This window comes from Platalea leucorodia (assembly GCF_965183815.1).
Source record: "Platalea leucorodia genome assembly, chromosome: 5".
NCBI lineage: Eukaryota > Metazoa > Chordata > Aves > Pelecaniformes > Threskiornithidae > Platalea > Platalea leucorodia.
In genome coordinates, this window is record NC_138827.1 from 22,429,058 (window position 1) to 22,444,442 (window position 15,385).

The 15,385-nt window shown below is 51.2% G+C and overlaps 1 protein-coding gene across 1 annotated transcript in view; it reads right to left on the minus strand.

The window, feature by feature from the left end:
- SGIP1 (SH3GL interacting endocytic adaptor 1) overlaps positions 1–15,385 on the minus strand; it is a gene marked incomplete at both ends in the record, with an annotated part of 56,629 nt that overhangs the window by 13,114 nt on the left and 28,130 nt on the right. Inside the window, 9 exons of the mRNA XM_082314302.1 lie at positions 1,553–1,679; positions 2,559–2,680; positions 5,863–6,318; positions 8,355–8,429; positions 9,683–9,775; positions 11,055–11,140; positions 11,918–11,969; positions 12,391–12,415; positions 13,246–13,257. Of these exons, the coding sequence (XP_082170428.1) occupies positions 1,553–1,679; positions 2,559–2,680; positions 5,863–6,318; positions 8,355–8,429; positions 9,683–9,775; positions 11,055–11,140; positions 11,918–11,969; positions 12,391–12,415; positions 13,246–13,257 (1,048 nt within the window). The remainder of the gene's footprint in view (positions 1–1,552; positions 1,680–2,558; positions 2,681–5,862; positions 6,319–8,354; positions 8,430–9,682; positions 9,776–11,054; positions 11,141–11,917; positions 11,970–12,390; positions 12,416–13,245; positions 13,258–15,385) is intronic.

Sequence of the window (15,385 nt, forward strand, 5' to 3'; positions counted from 1 at the left end):
ACCTGCTCAGCCCACAGGACCAGCACGCAGCCCCCATTTAACAGCAACTTCTCCCAGCCTCCTGAAGCCCCCACAACCATCCCTGTGCTCAGCCTGACTGCTTCCCTCCACCAAAATCATGTTTACCACCATGGGTCCCAGCGCCCCATGGCCACCGTGCCCACAGGCACTGGCTGGGGCCACTGCCAGCCCCACTGGCGGCAGCTCACTGCCAAAGCTGCAGGACAGCGGGCACAGACAGGACCGACAGCTGACACACCAGGGATGCTCGGGGCTGGCCGGCCCCTTGCTTCAGATGCATTTTTTTTCCAGCAGCATGCTCTGACGGTGACCAACAGCCGGTGAACAGGTACACAAGCATCTACAACACCTCGAGAGGGAAGCAAACAACAGGATGGAGACGCAGGTTGAAGACTCCAGCAGCAAACCTACAGGGAGGGCTCGGGTGGGCACGCGCAGCCACCAGCACCATGGGGACAGCACGCGCCGCAAGGCTCGGGCCATCCCATCATCTTCCAGCCATCTAAGATGCTGTTGGGGTGGCGATGCTGCTGCTCCCCATGGCTCGTAAGGTGACAGCTGGAGGGAAACGCTGCAGCCAGGACCGTGGCTGAGCACGCACGAACACCAGCCAGGTTTGGCTTTTTGGGGTTTAGCTCCCTCCGCAGAGCCCATCTCCCAGCCTATGCCAGCCATGGCCTGCAAAGCTCCTTCCCCGCCTCGCAAACCAGGCGTGCTCATCACAAAAAACATGAAAAGAAAAGAAAAAAGGAGGGATGTTCCTGGTAGAAGATGGAGCTGCGGGAAGCAAGGGGAGGTGGGGCTGGCAGCCGGGTGGGAAGGCAGGGATGGCAGAGGAAGGAGCGCCGGCAGTGGGGACAGAGACGATGGAGGGGACGGAGGAGGGAGGCACGGGGGGACCCAGTGCGTGGAGCCTGGGAGCTGCCAGCCAGACTTTATTTGCATTTCTTGTCTCAGGCCCCAGGGGGCACCTGGGGGGTTTTGGCAAAACCCACGTTTTTCAGGACATTCCTCCAAAAGAAAACTGCAGCACTTTGTTCTGGTCTAGGGTGTGCCAAGCTAATGGTTTGGAAGAGCCTTTTCCAAGACCCCATTTCCCGCTACCACTTTAAGGGGAAGTATGAATTTAAGACATTCAAAGAGATTTAATATTAGTTGTCTCTTGGATCCCAAGGTCTGGCTTCCAGCCCCCCTCCCCTCCAGGGTACAAACATCCCCCACAAAAAAAAGCTTATTTTGATTAAATTTACAGACCATAATCACATTTTATGTTATATTTCACTTAGTGATAACCTCTGCCTTCACCAAACATTCATTTTGCACAACATTTGGAGCTGCCACAAAGAAAGCTTCCCTAGCAGCATCACGTTCATGATCTGTTACACCCCCCGCAAATCCCTTTTTGCATTTTGAAACCTGATGAAAATTAATGAATGTGAAACTGGAGAACAATCTAGCAAGGTTTCAGGAATCTTTTAAGGATGTTCAGAGGTAGGAAAGGTGAAAGAACAGCAGTGCTGTATGTTTTTACCAACGGTGGGAGTGGTGGCTGCACTCAGGGAATTGGTGGAAGATATGGAAGAAGTACTTTCAGCACGGGCTAAAGGTGCTATCGGAGGAGGGCTGGATGAGTGAATAGGAGGGCTAAAAGGCCTGGACTGTAGAAAAACATAAAATAACAAAAGGTTAAAGAAAATATGCACAGTAACATTTGCATCAAACAAACAGAAGCTTTTGCCTGAAGCCATAACCCTCTGTACCTCCAGGCCAGCTGGCTCCGCTGGCGTCCCGGGGCAGCCCTGCTGGGTTAGTGCAAAACTGAACAACTTTAGTTCTTTTAGTGCCAATAGCATTTTAGTCTGGACCTAGAAAAATAGCAGATGATTCCCACCATCTTGTGGGTATGGGTGTTTGAAGTCCCCATCTGCACCAAGGATGGGAGCTGTGGGGCCCATGGGATGGATTTAACGCACCCGCTGTCGGGAAGAGAGTGGTGCCCACTACGTGCCAGCTCACTTGAGAGCAGCTCATTGAGTCCTTATGGATCCTTTAGGGATAATTTTATATCCATGACATCAATCCAAAAATTTTCTACAGCTTACCTGAAGCAGCCCGGGGTGTCAGGGCAGAACCCAGCTGCCCAGCCAGCGCAGTACGGTGGTGGGGAGCCCCACCAAAGATTGCCGGGCAGCCCCCGCCAGCCAGACACCCTTCCCAGGATGGCCAGACCCACACTGCTTTACCCTCAGCCTTTACCGTAACTGCAAACCACCGCTCGCCCGTGGTTGGCATCTCTGGGCTGCACCAGCAGGCAGAGCAGGAGGGGTTCACAGCCATTTTCCCAGGTGCAATTTGTCTCGGTGAATAAATTATAAAAAACTCCAAACGGCCCAGGCAGCACCCGCTAGTTACTTGCTCTTAATGACTTGCTCCGCTCTGTTAATCTGTCTCACCAGCCTGCAAATGCAGACCCACCGCCCCCACAGTGCATGCATCCCCTGTGGATGCCACGCTCCTGCTCAGGGCCGTGAACGTACCACGTCGGCGACGGCGGGCTTGCCAGGGGGCAGCTTGGGCCGGGAGGGGGGCCGGGGCGGCGGTGGCGGAGGGGTGCTGCAAGCGGCCAGCGGCGTGCCAGGGCGAGCCGGGGACGAGGAACCTGCAACAAACAGGAGCCGTGAGTGCGCAGCAGGATGGCCCCCACAGATATCCCCCCAGAGCCCTGTGCCCACCCGTGCCCCATCTCAAAGCAAAGGCTGCTCCCCCAGGAGCCGGCATGGGTGCCCACACACACCCTGCACAAGCTCCCCTTGACAGCCGCTCCACACCAGCAGCTTTGCACGGGAGAAGAGCTTTTCAGGGTTCCTGATGCTGATGCATTTCTTGCAGGGGCTGCCCATCTGCGCCGGGTACCCAACCCCCTCAGCCAGGTCTGCTGGGCAAAATTATTGGAGTCATCTTACGGCTTTGCCTGAAAACTAGCCACATGGGCAGGAGAAAAATGATGTGCCGAGAATGAGTTTAACCCCTGCAGCAGCTAGTGTTGATGCCACAGCTCCTGGGGTTCCACAGCCAGCAAGCAGGGTTGGTCCTCCACCACAGGAATGAGGGGGTCCTGGTGAGAGGGGCAATGCTTTGTCCAAGTGAAGAAGAGGAAGGGTGAAAGAGCAAGGTTATCAGATTTGCTGGGAGTGCAAAGCATTTCGCAACCCTCTGGAAGAGTTTCAGAGAACAAGAGGGTGCTGTCGTCAGGGTTCGTATGGTCCCCAGGGGCTGCTGCCTTGCTGTGAAGGGGGACTTTTTGCAATCAAATTGAAATTTTAACAGATACTTAAGAGGATACCCAGCAGACTATTTTTTTCCATGTACAGAAATTCCTTCCAGTTCAATAACTGGTGCTGTACAGAGCAGTCAGAGATTGCACCAAGACAAGAGGGGTGGCAGGAGCGGGAGGAGATGCAGATCCCATTTTGCAGGATGGCTGAGCTGGCATTTGCTACCAGCCTCCATGGAGCACAGCAGTGCGTTGCGATCTGCAGAGCAGCGTGTTTTGCTCACAGCAACAATAAGGGTATGTCTTTAGCTTTTTTTTCCCCACTTACAAGAGAATCAGTTCACTAAGTTTTTTTGGGTGACAGCTCAGATTAAGGAAATATCAAAGCTAGAGCTATAGAAATGAGACTGACAGGTAAATGACAGAAGGCTAGGATGAGAAATGGGCTTGTTTAAAGAATAAATCCTGGCCATTCATTTGTGCAACTCCAAAATTCAAGCCATTTTTATTTAGAAGCCTAATTTGGGAACTAAAGTTTGAATTTTTCCTTCCTTATCCCAATAAAAACCTGAAAAAATAGGAATTACTGAGAGAAAGTAACTTAGCAGCAATGAATGAGTGTTACAAGGTGGATACTTTGAGGATGCATTTTGCCCCAGCTCCGGAGTGGCCAGCGGCTAGCCAAAGCCCTGCCAGACATCATCTTTCATCCAGGGAGGTTTATTCTTCAGATATTTAAGGTCCCTGGGAGACCGACGTACCTCTAGATATTTTCTGCAACAAGAAACTGTGGCATGCATGTTGTAAATCAGCATGAAATCAGAAGCCTGCTGGGATGCCAGTCCCCAGCCCTGCCTCGGTTGCACCCATAAGCCTGGGCTCCCATGGGATACAAAGGCAGGAGGGCATCCTGGGATGTCTCTGTTCTGAGGCATCCAAAAGCCAGACACCCCCAGGGCCAGATGCAGCCACAGGGGCCTTGGAAAGGTGGAGAGGGCAGGAGCGGGAAGGGTGCTGGATCTGCACCATGCACCCAGACCAGCTGCTGCAGGATGCAGCTTTCTGAAGATTTGCATGATTTTTGTGTGTGTATTGCAACACTTTGCATTTTTACAGCTCACTGTCCCACGCTGGGCTGGCTAAGGCTGAGGAGTCAGCAGGCTGCAAAGCATGCTGAACTGAGACAGGAGGTAACTTCTGGGGAAGAGACGTGGGTCTTCCCAAACAGGCAGTGCTGCCTCGCCGAGTGGGGTTTCTCCATCCATCCCCACACATGGAGCCACCAGCACATCCCCGTCCTGCAGATCCCCGCTCACGCAAGGCAGTTGCTCCATTGGCATCGGGGTGGAGCACTGTAGGAAGCAGCTTGCTGTTTCCTGCTGCCGATCTCCCAGAGAAGTCCCAGCTCAGACCAGTGCCACTGGCAGCTGGATGCTGCAGCCCCCATACGAACCCCCACCCCCACCCCGCAGCTGCCTTGCCTAGCCGGCACAGAAAAGCCACCACCACTAAAGCGAAGCCACACTCACAGCAACAGCCACGCTTGGGGGGATACCCCCAGTAGCCCCATACACACTCCCAGAGGTGGCGAACCCCCAAAGATGACACGGCTTTCAAGCTCAGATGAGGCTGGTGACAGTGGTCGGGCCCAGGGCTGGGGAGCTGCGCACCCAACACACCCATCATCTCCCACCACTGCCTGCAGAGGTTGAGGTGTCTGCAAGGCTCTGCAGGGTAATGCTTTCAAAAATAATTTCTCAATGCAGGACGGCAGCGCAGCAGCTGGTGGGGATGGGGATTTGCACATCATAGCTGCACCAGTACAGTAAGTGCCCTGGGGTCAGCCTCTAAAATAACAGGATCAGGTTGCACCTTCTCAAGCACTGTGGAAGAGCTTGTGTAAGCTGACCTCCGATGAGCTCGTGTGCCCTAATGGGCATGGAGACATTCATAATTAAACAGGTGAAGCCAGGCAGCCAGCCCATGCCAGACACACCTATGAGGTTCTGCCCTTGTGAGAGGTTCATCCTTGAAGCCATTTCTCCAAATGTGGCTGGGCATCCACGCTCTCACAGCCAAAAGGGACCAAGCACCGTTCAGACCCATGCCATGTCTGAGCTGCGAGTTATTTGGTCTCAGCAGCCCTGGGGTGATGGTATGCGGTGACCTGTCTGTCTGTAAAAGATTTAAATTCCCCTACTTCTGAGGCTCGCTCAGATTATTTGTCCGAAATGTTTCCACCTATATTCGCTCTGAAGCCTACTGAGGACAGAGCTGCAGCAATGGCAATCCTATGCCTAATTTTGTGTTGGGGGTTATGTGCGTAACAGGGGTAGGAAGAGCAGCTCACGAGAGCTTTGGGGAAAGGCTGTCAGACCCATCTGACCATCAGACACGCAGCAAGGAGCAGGGGAGAGGACACAGGAGGCTGAGGGCAGACGCTGGACGTGGAAGCACAAGACGGCTGGGTGGGAGCATGGGCGCCGGGCACAGGCACAACCAGGCAGGAGGGGATCGTGGATGCGGTCACGGCCACACCAAAGCACACCCAAGGCTGCGGGACGTACCGCTGGTGCTTCCCGTGCCGCTGCTGGTGCCTGGTCCAGGTGAGGAGACCACCGTCCTGTAGGTGGGTGGTGGAGGGGGAGGTGGGGTTGCTCTTTGTCCCAGCCCAAAATCTTTGGGAGAGGCAGCCGGCTCCAAGTTATCATCCTTAAGGTGGGGCTGCTCAGAAACCTTCTTGTGAACCTCTTCCAGGTGGAGCGGTGAAGGGATCGGGCGGGAGGGCTCAGCCACTGGAGCATCGGCCGGGCTGCCCACTGCCGCTGGTGGGGACCCTGCTTTTTCCCGGGGCGTCAACTCCGGAGTCACGTTTTCCGGGGACTGATCAGAAAAATTGACCCACTTGTCTTCTGTGTTAACAGCAGCAGACTTGGGGGATAGCACAGGGCCAAAAATGCTGTCCAAGTCATTGATGGACGGAAGTTTGTCACTTTTGAGCTCTGCTGCTGTCTGGTCCCCTCCTGTGGTCAAAGTAGTTTAGCATTAACCAAGAGCACTGCAGTCACACTATTCTCTACAGGGCTCTATGTCACTACTTTCTAGAGGAGATGCTTTAAAAGCATGTTTTCTTATAAGCTGCCAAGGAATATAATTCATGTGCAAGAAAGTTTCTATGTCAGGTTATATGCAGCATATAATGAACCACACTGGATTGAAATACATACACTGTATGAGAGAGAACATGCACCACAAGCCAAGCCCAGCTCCTCCTCCATCACTTCATACACAACAGACCCATATCCTCCCAAAATTTACCGCTGGCTCTCAGCCTTTGTTACATATCGTCTAGATAACATCGTTATGTCATTATCATCTGAATTATCAGCAGATATTAAACTTATGCACTAAGCTCTCTTGCACACTCCACTATATATATATTTATAAACACACACATATAAATATATATATTTAAACATGCTGGCTTGACACTCGCAAGAACTGGTGCTGGGCATGCAGTACAGGAAAGTAGACAGGGTGTATGTATTTCGGTTGCAAGCAGCAGCAGATAAGGGTATTTTAGGGCTCTGCTCACTAACTGAGCTACCACACATCAATGTTCATATCTGACTTCATAGCCAACATGGAGACAGGATTCATCAGCAAAATGTTACGCATCCAGAGGAGAGAGATCCTCCATCCTTCCTTTCCTACCCTGTTTTCTTGCATTTCTCTTCCCTGAGGGCTAGAGCTTTGGGAGCTGGCAGCCCTCTAACGTCAGGAAGGCTGCTCAGTACTCAGTGACTCCGTTTTGCACAGACTGAACGGAGGCATGAGGCAAGGACCAGGGCAGCGTGTGGCCACAGCACCAGGGTAGCACAGGAGCCCATGGCCCCTGCTACAGCCATGTGCATGCTGCTAAAACTACCGTGCCCTCTGGGGTCCTCGTGTCAGCATCCCACCCCTGTTCCTGCATTTGGGGGAGCCATCTGTGGTTCTACGTTTAGAGACTAAAATATAGTTTTGCTAAAACAGAAGAAAATAGACCTCTGCCACTTGCTTTACTTGATGCACAGGCTGAAGCGTGCAGCAAGCCAGACCCCAGCAAATAAACTGTCACACATGGCTGGGCATTGCATTTGCTCATGTTGATGAATCTACATATGTAGGTAGACACTTTGCCAGTCTGGCCGCTTAGATAAATAGAAAAATCAAGATATGGAAGCATGAATGAAATATTGATGGATAGAGTAGTAAGCTCAGAGCAGGGGATTTCTTCATGGCAATGTTAATAATGCCCCGAGGTGCTCTGCATGCATGTGTCCATACAGTGTCCCTGTCCAGAGACCAGGGACTGCCCGCCTTTCCTCAAAACCTGCAGCTCCAGCAGACAGCACCCTGCCAGCAACATGAATTATATGCTTATAAGCACTTTATGTCCTCTGGCTACATTCAACAGCATCTTTCAATCCCTTCCTTCAGGCTGTCCTTTACTCCAGGTACCATTTCATTCTCCTTCCCCTGCCCCTCCGCATCTCCAGCTGCCAGCCCTGGACTGCCTGACCAGGGGGGGCTTTTCCCACCTTCCCTGACAGCAGTAGGAATTTGGGAGTGTAGGGAGGGCAGGACCAGCCCCTCTGACACAGGCAGGTGCCACATGCCCTGTTATTTCATAAGCACAGGCTGTGCAGTGCCACTCCAGGCAGTAACAGTGCTCTAGTTATTCACAATTTTGAGCAGGACTTGAAGGTTAGTGTTGCATTTCATTTCTAAAAGTGACCAATATCAAAGGCGGGGGAGGAGAGAGCATTAATTTCACCAGGGCAACACTGGCTCTGGAGTCAAAGGCATCTTTGCACCACTTCTAAAGCATCACCCTGACTGCAGCATCCACTGAAGCACCACGAATGCAAGGGAAAGAGGATGCACAGGGGCCAAATCTGTCTCCAAAACACAGCCACAGGGATCTGACCCCCCAGCACAGCCCCCGCAGGCTCTGGGTCAGTCTACTGGGGCTGTGCAATGGCACGTGCAAGGAGACACGACACCGAGCTTTTACCTATTCCCACCGTCAGAGGAGAGCCAGTGCGCGGCGGCGTGGCCGGGATGTTTTTCGGTGGGAGCGGTGGAGGCGCTGCAAAACAGAGCAGAGAGAGGGAAAAATTCAGTGGCAGTGTGTTCAGGAATGCGCACAGCTCCGCTGGGAACAGGGGATCTGGCTGCGTGCTGCTGAGGTGCAAATCAGGCAGTAGCACCAGCCCTGGGATGACTGCTAGGCAAGCAGGAGCATCCCTGCAGCCTGGGAGTTTACAGCATTTCACTGAGCAACAAGAAATCGCTGGTGGCCTCTTTTGTTGGGTCTTTTTTGGTGTTGTTTTTTTTTTTTTAATTTTTAAATCTTAGATTGTACTCATGTTTTAAAACCTGAATTAACATTTTAATTAAAACCTGTAGCCTCCGAGGCACTTATCTGCCTCCGCGTTTCTCATGTGCCCATCCTGCACAGATCTGGGAGGCACACATGGGAGGAGGAATGCCATGGCCAATTAACCCAACACTGCTTTACAGGGGCACTTTTACAAAGCAGGTGTAAATAGCATCCAAGTCCAAACCTCCTGGAGGAGCAGCCCAGGCCGCAGCTCAGCACCTTAAGCAACCATTTCAATCACAAGTGTCACAATCCCCTTGCAAGCTTGTGACATGGCCAGAGGTTGCCTTGACCTTGGCACATCGGCACCAGCCAGCCGGCAGCACCACGGCTGGTGGTTGGGTTTGGCATGAAATAGGTTGTGCTAATAGCTAGTGAGAGGAAAAAGGAAGAGGGGAATAAGGAAAGAATGACTTTGCAGCTAGGGAGGAGGAAAAGCTGCATTTCCCCTGGCTGCCCCAGGCAATGGGGAAAGCTGCAGTGAAAACCAGGGATTTGGGGCTGTGTCGCCTTTCCTCATGTTAGCCTGGAGAAACCGGTGCTTCCGACCTTTCGAGCCAAATAACTGCATCATTAACACAAATGATCAGGTACTCCTCGCCTCCGAGGGCAGGGCGGGTTTAACCACTGGCTCCATGCAGGCCATTTGCCCTGGCCAGAGATGTTTCTACTTGCAAATTGAGCACACGCCGACAGAAGTACAGAAGTACGTTTCCCCGGCGAGGACGAGGACATGCGTCATCTCTCCAACCCTGGGTACCATCCATCCCATCCCTTATCAAACCCCCGTCTTTCCTGCAGCTAGAGTCAAGCCAGAGGAAGAAAAACCCCTCTAACTTGCTATGGCATTAAAATGTTACAGAATTGCACAGTACAGGAGTGCTGATGAGGAAAAGTAAAAGATTTGATTTCTGTATATATTAATTTATTTTCGGTTGATAACCTGCACGGTCACTTACTTCCAGTTGGAAAAGGTCTCGGTAGCTTTGGGGACTCTACGCTTGCATTGATGGGCTGGACCGAACCCCATATCTCAGGCTGATCTAGAGTAGCTGAAAAATCAAAAATAAATAAATACACATGCAAGGGCATTGATAAAACTATTTTCTTACAAATGCCAAAACACACAGATGAGATGCATTCATCTGAGGCTTGTAAAGAGAAGAAACTAAATAGTGACAGAAACCTCTCATTAATTAAAGACAGGGGTTTTTCTGTAATGTTAGATAATTACAAGCTTGTCTGATTTTTAAACAGGTCATGCAATTAGTTTGACACTCATGATGCTTGACAAACAAAACAATGCATTTACGTATTTGGAGGCTTATTACATTAAGTGAAACATTGCATTAATTGCAGAAATTGTCTGGAATTTTAGTATACACAGAAAAAACCAGCTATTAAAATGAAAAGATCCAATTACATTCACACAAATTGTAGGGGGAAAAAATCCTCTTCTATATCTCATTTAAACTTTTTGCACTGTTTTTCTTAGCTTACATGTCAAGAACTGCATGCAAATATAGTTGTGATTAAGAGAATTAACCAGAGTCATTAATTACAAGACATAACCAGGCTACAAGTGGCAGCAGCCATTTCATGATAGCCGAGCAGAGCTGGCTGTCTCCGGGAACAAACCGCTCCAGCGGGTGAATGGGGTTTTTCTTTGGGGAGAAAAACCCTTGCAAGATCCCTGCACTTCAGGAAAGCTTTAAAAAAAAAAAAAAAAAAAAAAAGAAAGGCTTGGGGGTGGAACAAAGTGTCCCTATACTCCTGTCCAGGGGAACGCAGTTTCTGGGAAAAGATGACATGACTGAGATGACATCTTCATGGGCACGGGGAGCTGTAAAGCCCTGCCAGACTGCTCCGTTCATATCTTCCTTCAATTAAATTAGCATGATGTTGAAATGCTGCTGCGGTGTCAGAAGCTAATGGCCGCCACTGTTAAACACACACCGTTTTGAGGTGCATCAGCAGAGCCTGCTAAACAGGCAAAACCAGAGATTCATTTGAAAGTCAATATTTTTAATATTCGTTAGTTGCTCTCTTTCAGGATCTGTCCCAAGACCACATCATTAACTAATTGACTTAAACACTTGCTCTGTTTCCATATAACCCATATAAACCCCAACCCCACACTGCCTGTAATGCAACTACCGCCCTTTGCGTTCTGCTTTAATTGTGTTTTTTCCTCTCATTTAAGAGGAGGGCTGTGGGGTTGACCACCAAGGCTACCCTGCTTGCTGGCAGACCTGGGTGCCACAAGCCGTCCCCAGGCACAGCATGGACAGGGTCACTGCCAGGAGATGCCACCCTTGTCCCCAGACCCACCGTCCAGCTTCTGCTCCTCGAACGCCGACTCCAACGGGGGCCCGAAGAGCGGTGCCAGCGCAGCGGGGTCCTCCCCAGCCTTCTTGCTGCAGGACGAGACAAGCACAGAGGAACCATGAGGTTCAGGTTTGTACTCAGACCTGGTGGTTGAGTGCAAATATGTATATTTTTCAGGGAGTGTTTATGTTCTAGACTAACAGCTTTCCTAAATCAATATATACCCACAGCCCACACTTGCCAGCTCTCCCTATCAATCAGGCTGGAGGCAACTTCCAGCAGTGGATGTCCTTGCTGCTCTTGTGGGAGATGCTGTGTGTCTGAAACCAGGGGTGCCACTGCCATCAGCACCTCAATTCTGAATGTTTTTGTTTGGCCACACTCTAGGGGGATCCACTGTTGCTGCCTGGGCACCTCAACTCCTTTCTCATTTACTCACACAGCATCTGAGCAAAGAGCCCGTGGACCCAAAGCTCCCTCTGCCTCTTGCATCCATCGGCACAGAGCATTTACTCAGCTTATTTAAACACTCCACACAAAAGTTTGGCTGTCTCATGAGCCTAAAAAGTTATAAAAGTGATGTTTCTGCAGTGGTGTCTTTGATGAGCCAAGTTCAGGTAGCTCAGCTAGGTGACAGTAATATTTGTGCAGCAGTAAATACCCCCTGAACTTGCTGTGTTATTCTGGGTTTGACCTATCCATGTATACATGAAAAAGGATCAAAATCTGGAGATGAAAACAGATGCTTCCCATTGAGCAATGGTGTAAATGTGCAATTGCTCATCAAAATGTTTAAAAACCACATCGGGATGATGTGCCCAAACATAGCTATCTTGGATAATTATACCGATGGACTCCATACTGACCTGGCGGAGTCCAGCGTCGGCGTGGAACGCCGGGGCCGTGCAATCTCCTCACCTGCGGCATAGGACAGACAGCGCCGGGATTAGAGCCGTTCCCCCGCCCGCCCCCTGAGCATCACCCCCAGCCCACCCGGAGGCTGTGCTGGCAGGAGGGCTCACACCAGGCGTGCCACTGGCACAGCACGTGTCCCGTCCCACACCGGCTATGGAGATGCTGGCACTAACAGCTCTGTTTCATTAACTCAGATTTTATTTCTGTAGAGAGATAGACTAAGGAGCTGCACTGTTTCTACAGGGTGCCCCAAGGATGTCCCATATGACCTTCTTTAAGGAAGACATTTGGGTGCCATCAGTTCTGCCAGGACCACTTTAAAGCAAACCTAACCTCCTCGCACTTTTTTTTTTCCCCTCCCCAAAAAACCACCACCACACTGCCATAGCTACCACTGTTCTTGAAGGCTGCAGAATATACTTACTGGATAAATTCCTTTTAATCGTCCCCTAGAATTAGAAACACACGAGGTAAGCAGAATGCACAGGGACACAGGCGCATAGCAATTGTCACCCAAGGAGGGACACAGCAGGAGCAAAGCAGCCCAGCAGATGTGGCAGGAATTGCCTGTCTAGGGTGATATTTACTGTATGCGGCTGAAATATGCCAAGCTGCACATGTGCATTGTGAAATCCCGTTCGCTCCCAGCCTACAGGGAGCAGAAAAACCCTACCGAGAGGATTTTGAGCCACATAAAGGCATCACCTGGCAGTGCTGCCTTTGCAGCCATCCTGACTGCGAGTGGCTTACAGGAGTCACTGGCACCCTCACCCCATTAGAAGTGACATAAATCCAAAATCCTCATGTTTAATGGGCTGCAAATCGATCTAAGCCAAATAACCTATTTTCAGCAATCTAAATCCTCGCTTTCGCCACACAACACATATGTGCCTGCATGCAGCAAAAGCCAAACCCCCCCAGACCGCGGGAGCGGGGGCTGCACGGCAGAGAGGGAAGTGGGAGCCCTGCCAGAGGGGGACGGGCAACGGGGACTGCGAGCACCGTGGCTCTGCCTGCACCAAGGGCAGGGTCTCCAGTGGGTTTGCAAGGATGCAGGTCGAGTGGTGGAGGATGCCTATCATCAGGGACCCCTTTGCATTGGCTGGGGGGATAAGATCCCACCATCACCTGGGGTCACACAGCAGGGCAGCTAACAGCACCAGTACCCCGCTCCCCTTCCCCTGCGCTCACCACTTAACCCCAGTACAGACTCAGACCCCCACCAGCACCCCCCATTCCCAGAGCGGCAGGGGCAAAAGCAGCGAGCGCGGGTGCTTACCGGGCTGCGCCGCTGCGGTCAGCGAGAAGGAAGAGAGAAGAGACACCTGGTCAGAGAGCAACAGGTCAGCACCCCAAGACCCCCAACGCCCATCACACCCCTCCATCACGGTTTCACAGGCCACAGTGGTGCAGCGCTGGGTGGGTTTCCCCCTCCACGCAGCCCCCAGCCCCGTCACCCGCTGGTGGGAGCGCAACATCTTGCTCCCATGGGCTGGTGGGTCACCCTGGCCATGGGGCACGAGGCGGGTGGAGAGCAGTGTCCAGAAGAGACTCCAGAGGGAACTTAAACCCAGTGGAACGGGTAAATTTCCACATTTTTGGGCTCAGAACAGCCTGAAGCCTAGTTCTCTCGGGGAAGCCATCACCATTGCATACAGTGGCATCAGAGGTCATCAGCCCCTGATGGGTTTTTCTGCTTTCTCATACCTTCTGATGTGCAATGACATACCTCAGATAAAACTGTGCCCTTATACATCTTGTCCAAAACCACCAGCTTTTTCACCCAAACTATATGCTCAGACTGTGTACATTCAAAGCAAAGACAGCCTAGCTCTATTTTAAAATGCTCTAAGTTAAATCAAGGAAGAAGCAAAATAGTAAACACCATGCCTTCCAGAATGGGAGGATTTGTTATTTGCATTTTACATTTCAGCTCTAGAGACATGCAAAACAGGAACCATGCAAACAAGAGAACACAAGACTGTGTTAAAAAAAATTATAAGAGATAAAAACTGTATTTCTTACCGGACTTTTCCTCTAAAAGAATGCACAAGAATAAAAAAAGAAAATGAGAATATAAGATATTTTCTATAAAGGGATAATACAGAAATAAAAGATTTGTATTACAACCAGAATCATCAGGTCTGTAACTGTTAAACATACAGCAAAGCAGAGTCGTGCGTGCATCCAGCCAGGCTGTCATTCATTCAAACAGAAGATTGGAGCAAGAGAGAGTATATAGAAATAAAAACCTGCATCTGAGCCATCTTATGGAAAGGATTCACATGCTTTGTCATTAGTGGGCCCTGCTAGATATAGACAAAGGCCATTTCCCAACCTGTTTCATTTCTTGGAAGGGCCCATATGAGAGGAAAGTCTAAAGCACAATTTTACCCCTAAGTGCTTAAATTTAAGGCTATTACTTATCAGCTTTGCCCAGTGACTATTTTTTCAGACCGCTCCAAAGCCCCTGCTCCTGGGGCTGAGTTTCTTGTGCTGCAAAGAGCGAAGTGGGCAGGACCTGCCGATAGGAAGGAGCAGGGAAGAGGGTGGGAGGTCTGAAGATGCCAGGCTGTTGCTGGTACGGTACATGGCACGGGCAGGTTGTAACACCACCTGCATACTTCTCCAGAAATGAGACCTGAGCTGTTGGGCTTCAGACAGGGGATGCAGCTGACACCAGTTTACAGCAGCATCTCCAGTTTTTTTTCTTGTGTTCAAGTTAAGGCACCATAATTGACACCCCAAAGGGACAGGGAGGACAGTGCCTATGGACACTGCATCTCCCATCCCACTGCTGTCTTCCAAGAGATGCTGGTGCACAGGAGGATCAGGGTGCCAGAGCAGGGCTTTGCAGCTGGTTGCGGAGAGGAGATGAGCCCAGGACGAGGTCAGGGACCCAGACAGCAAAGCATGGAACTCCCATGGATGCAAAACTCCTTCAGCCAGCTCCTGCCTGGGGTACTGGTGCTTTCCTGGACAGCGGGGCCAGCGCCACTTGCCAGGACCTGGTGCGCAGGGAGTGCCCAGCCGCTCAGCAGTGGCATCATTCACCTCCCCATCTGCGCCCTTTGGCTCCATACACCAGGTTTTGGATCCTGACACAGGGAAGCAGCATGGTTCCTTCTGTCCAGCCTGGCACAGGGCTTTTCCCTGAGCCATTTGAGCGGAGCACGTCTGCACTCTCTTACAAGGAGGCATCGGCCCCAGCCCCAGGCTGTGCTCTTCCAGCAGTGGCTGGGGACAGGGATTTCCCCGAAGCAAAGCACAGTGTCCCAACCCAATGCCCAAAGAGCAGGCTTTGGACTGCACCACGCTGACACACACAGGCATGCTCACCAGGGGCTAAATCCTTCCTAACTGACGACAAAACTCCCCCCAGCCTCAGCAGGAAAAACGCCACAGAAAAGAGGAGAGAC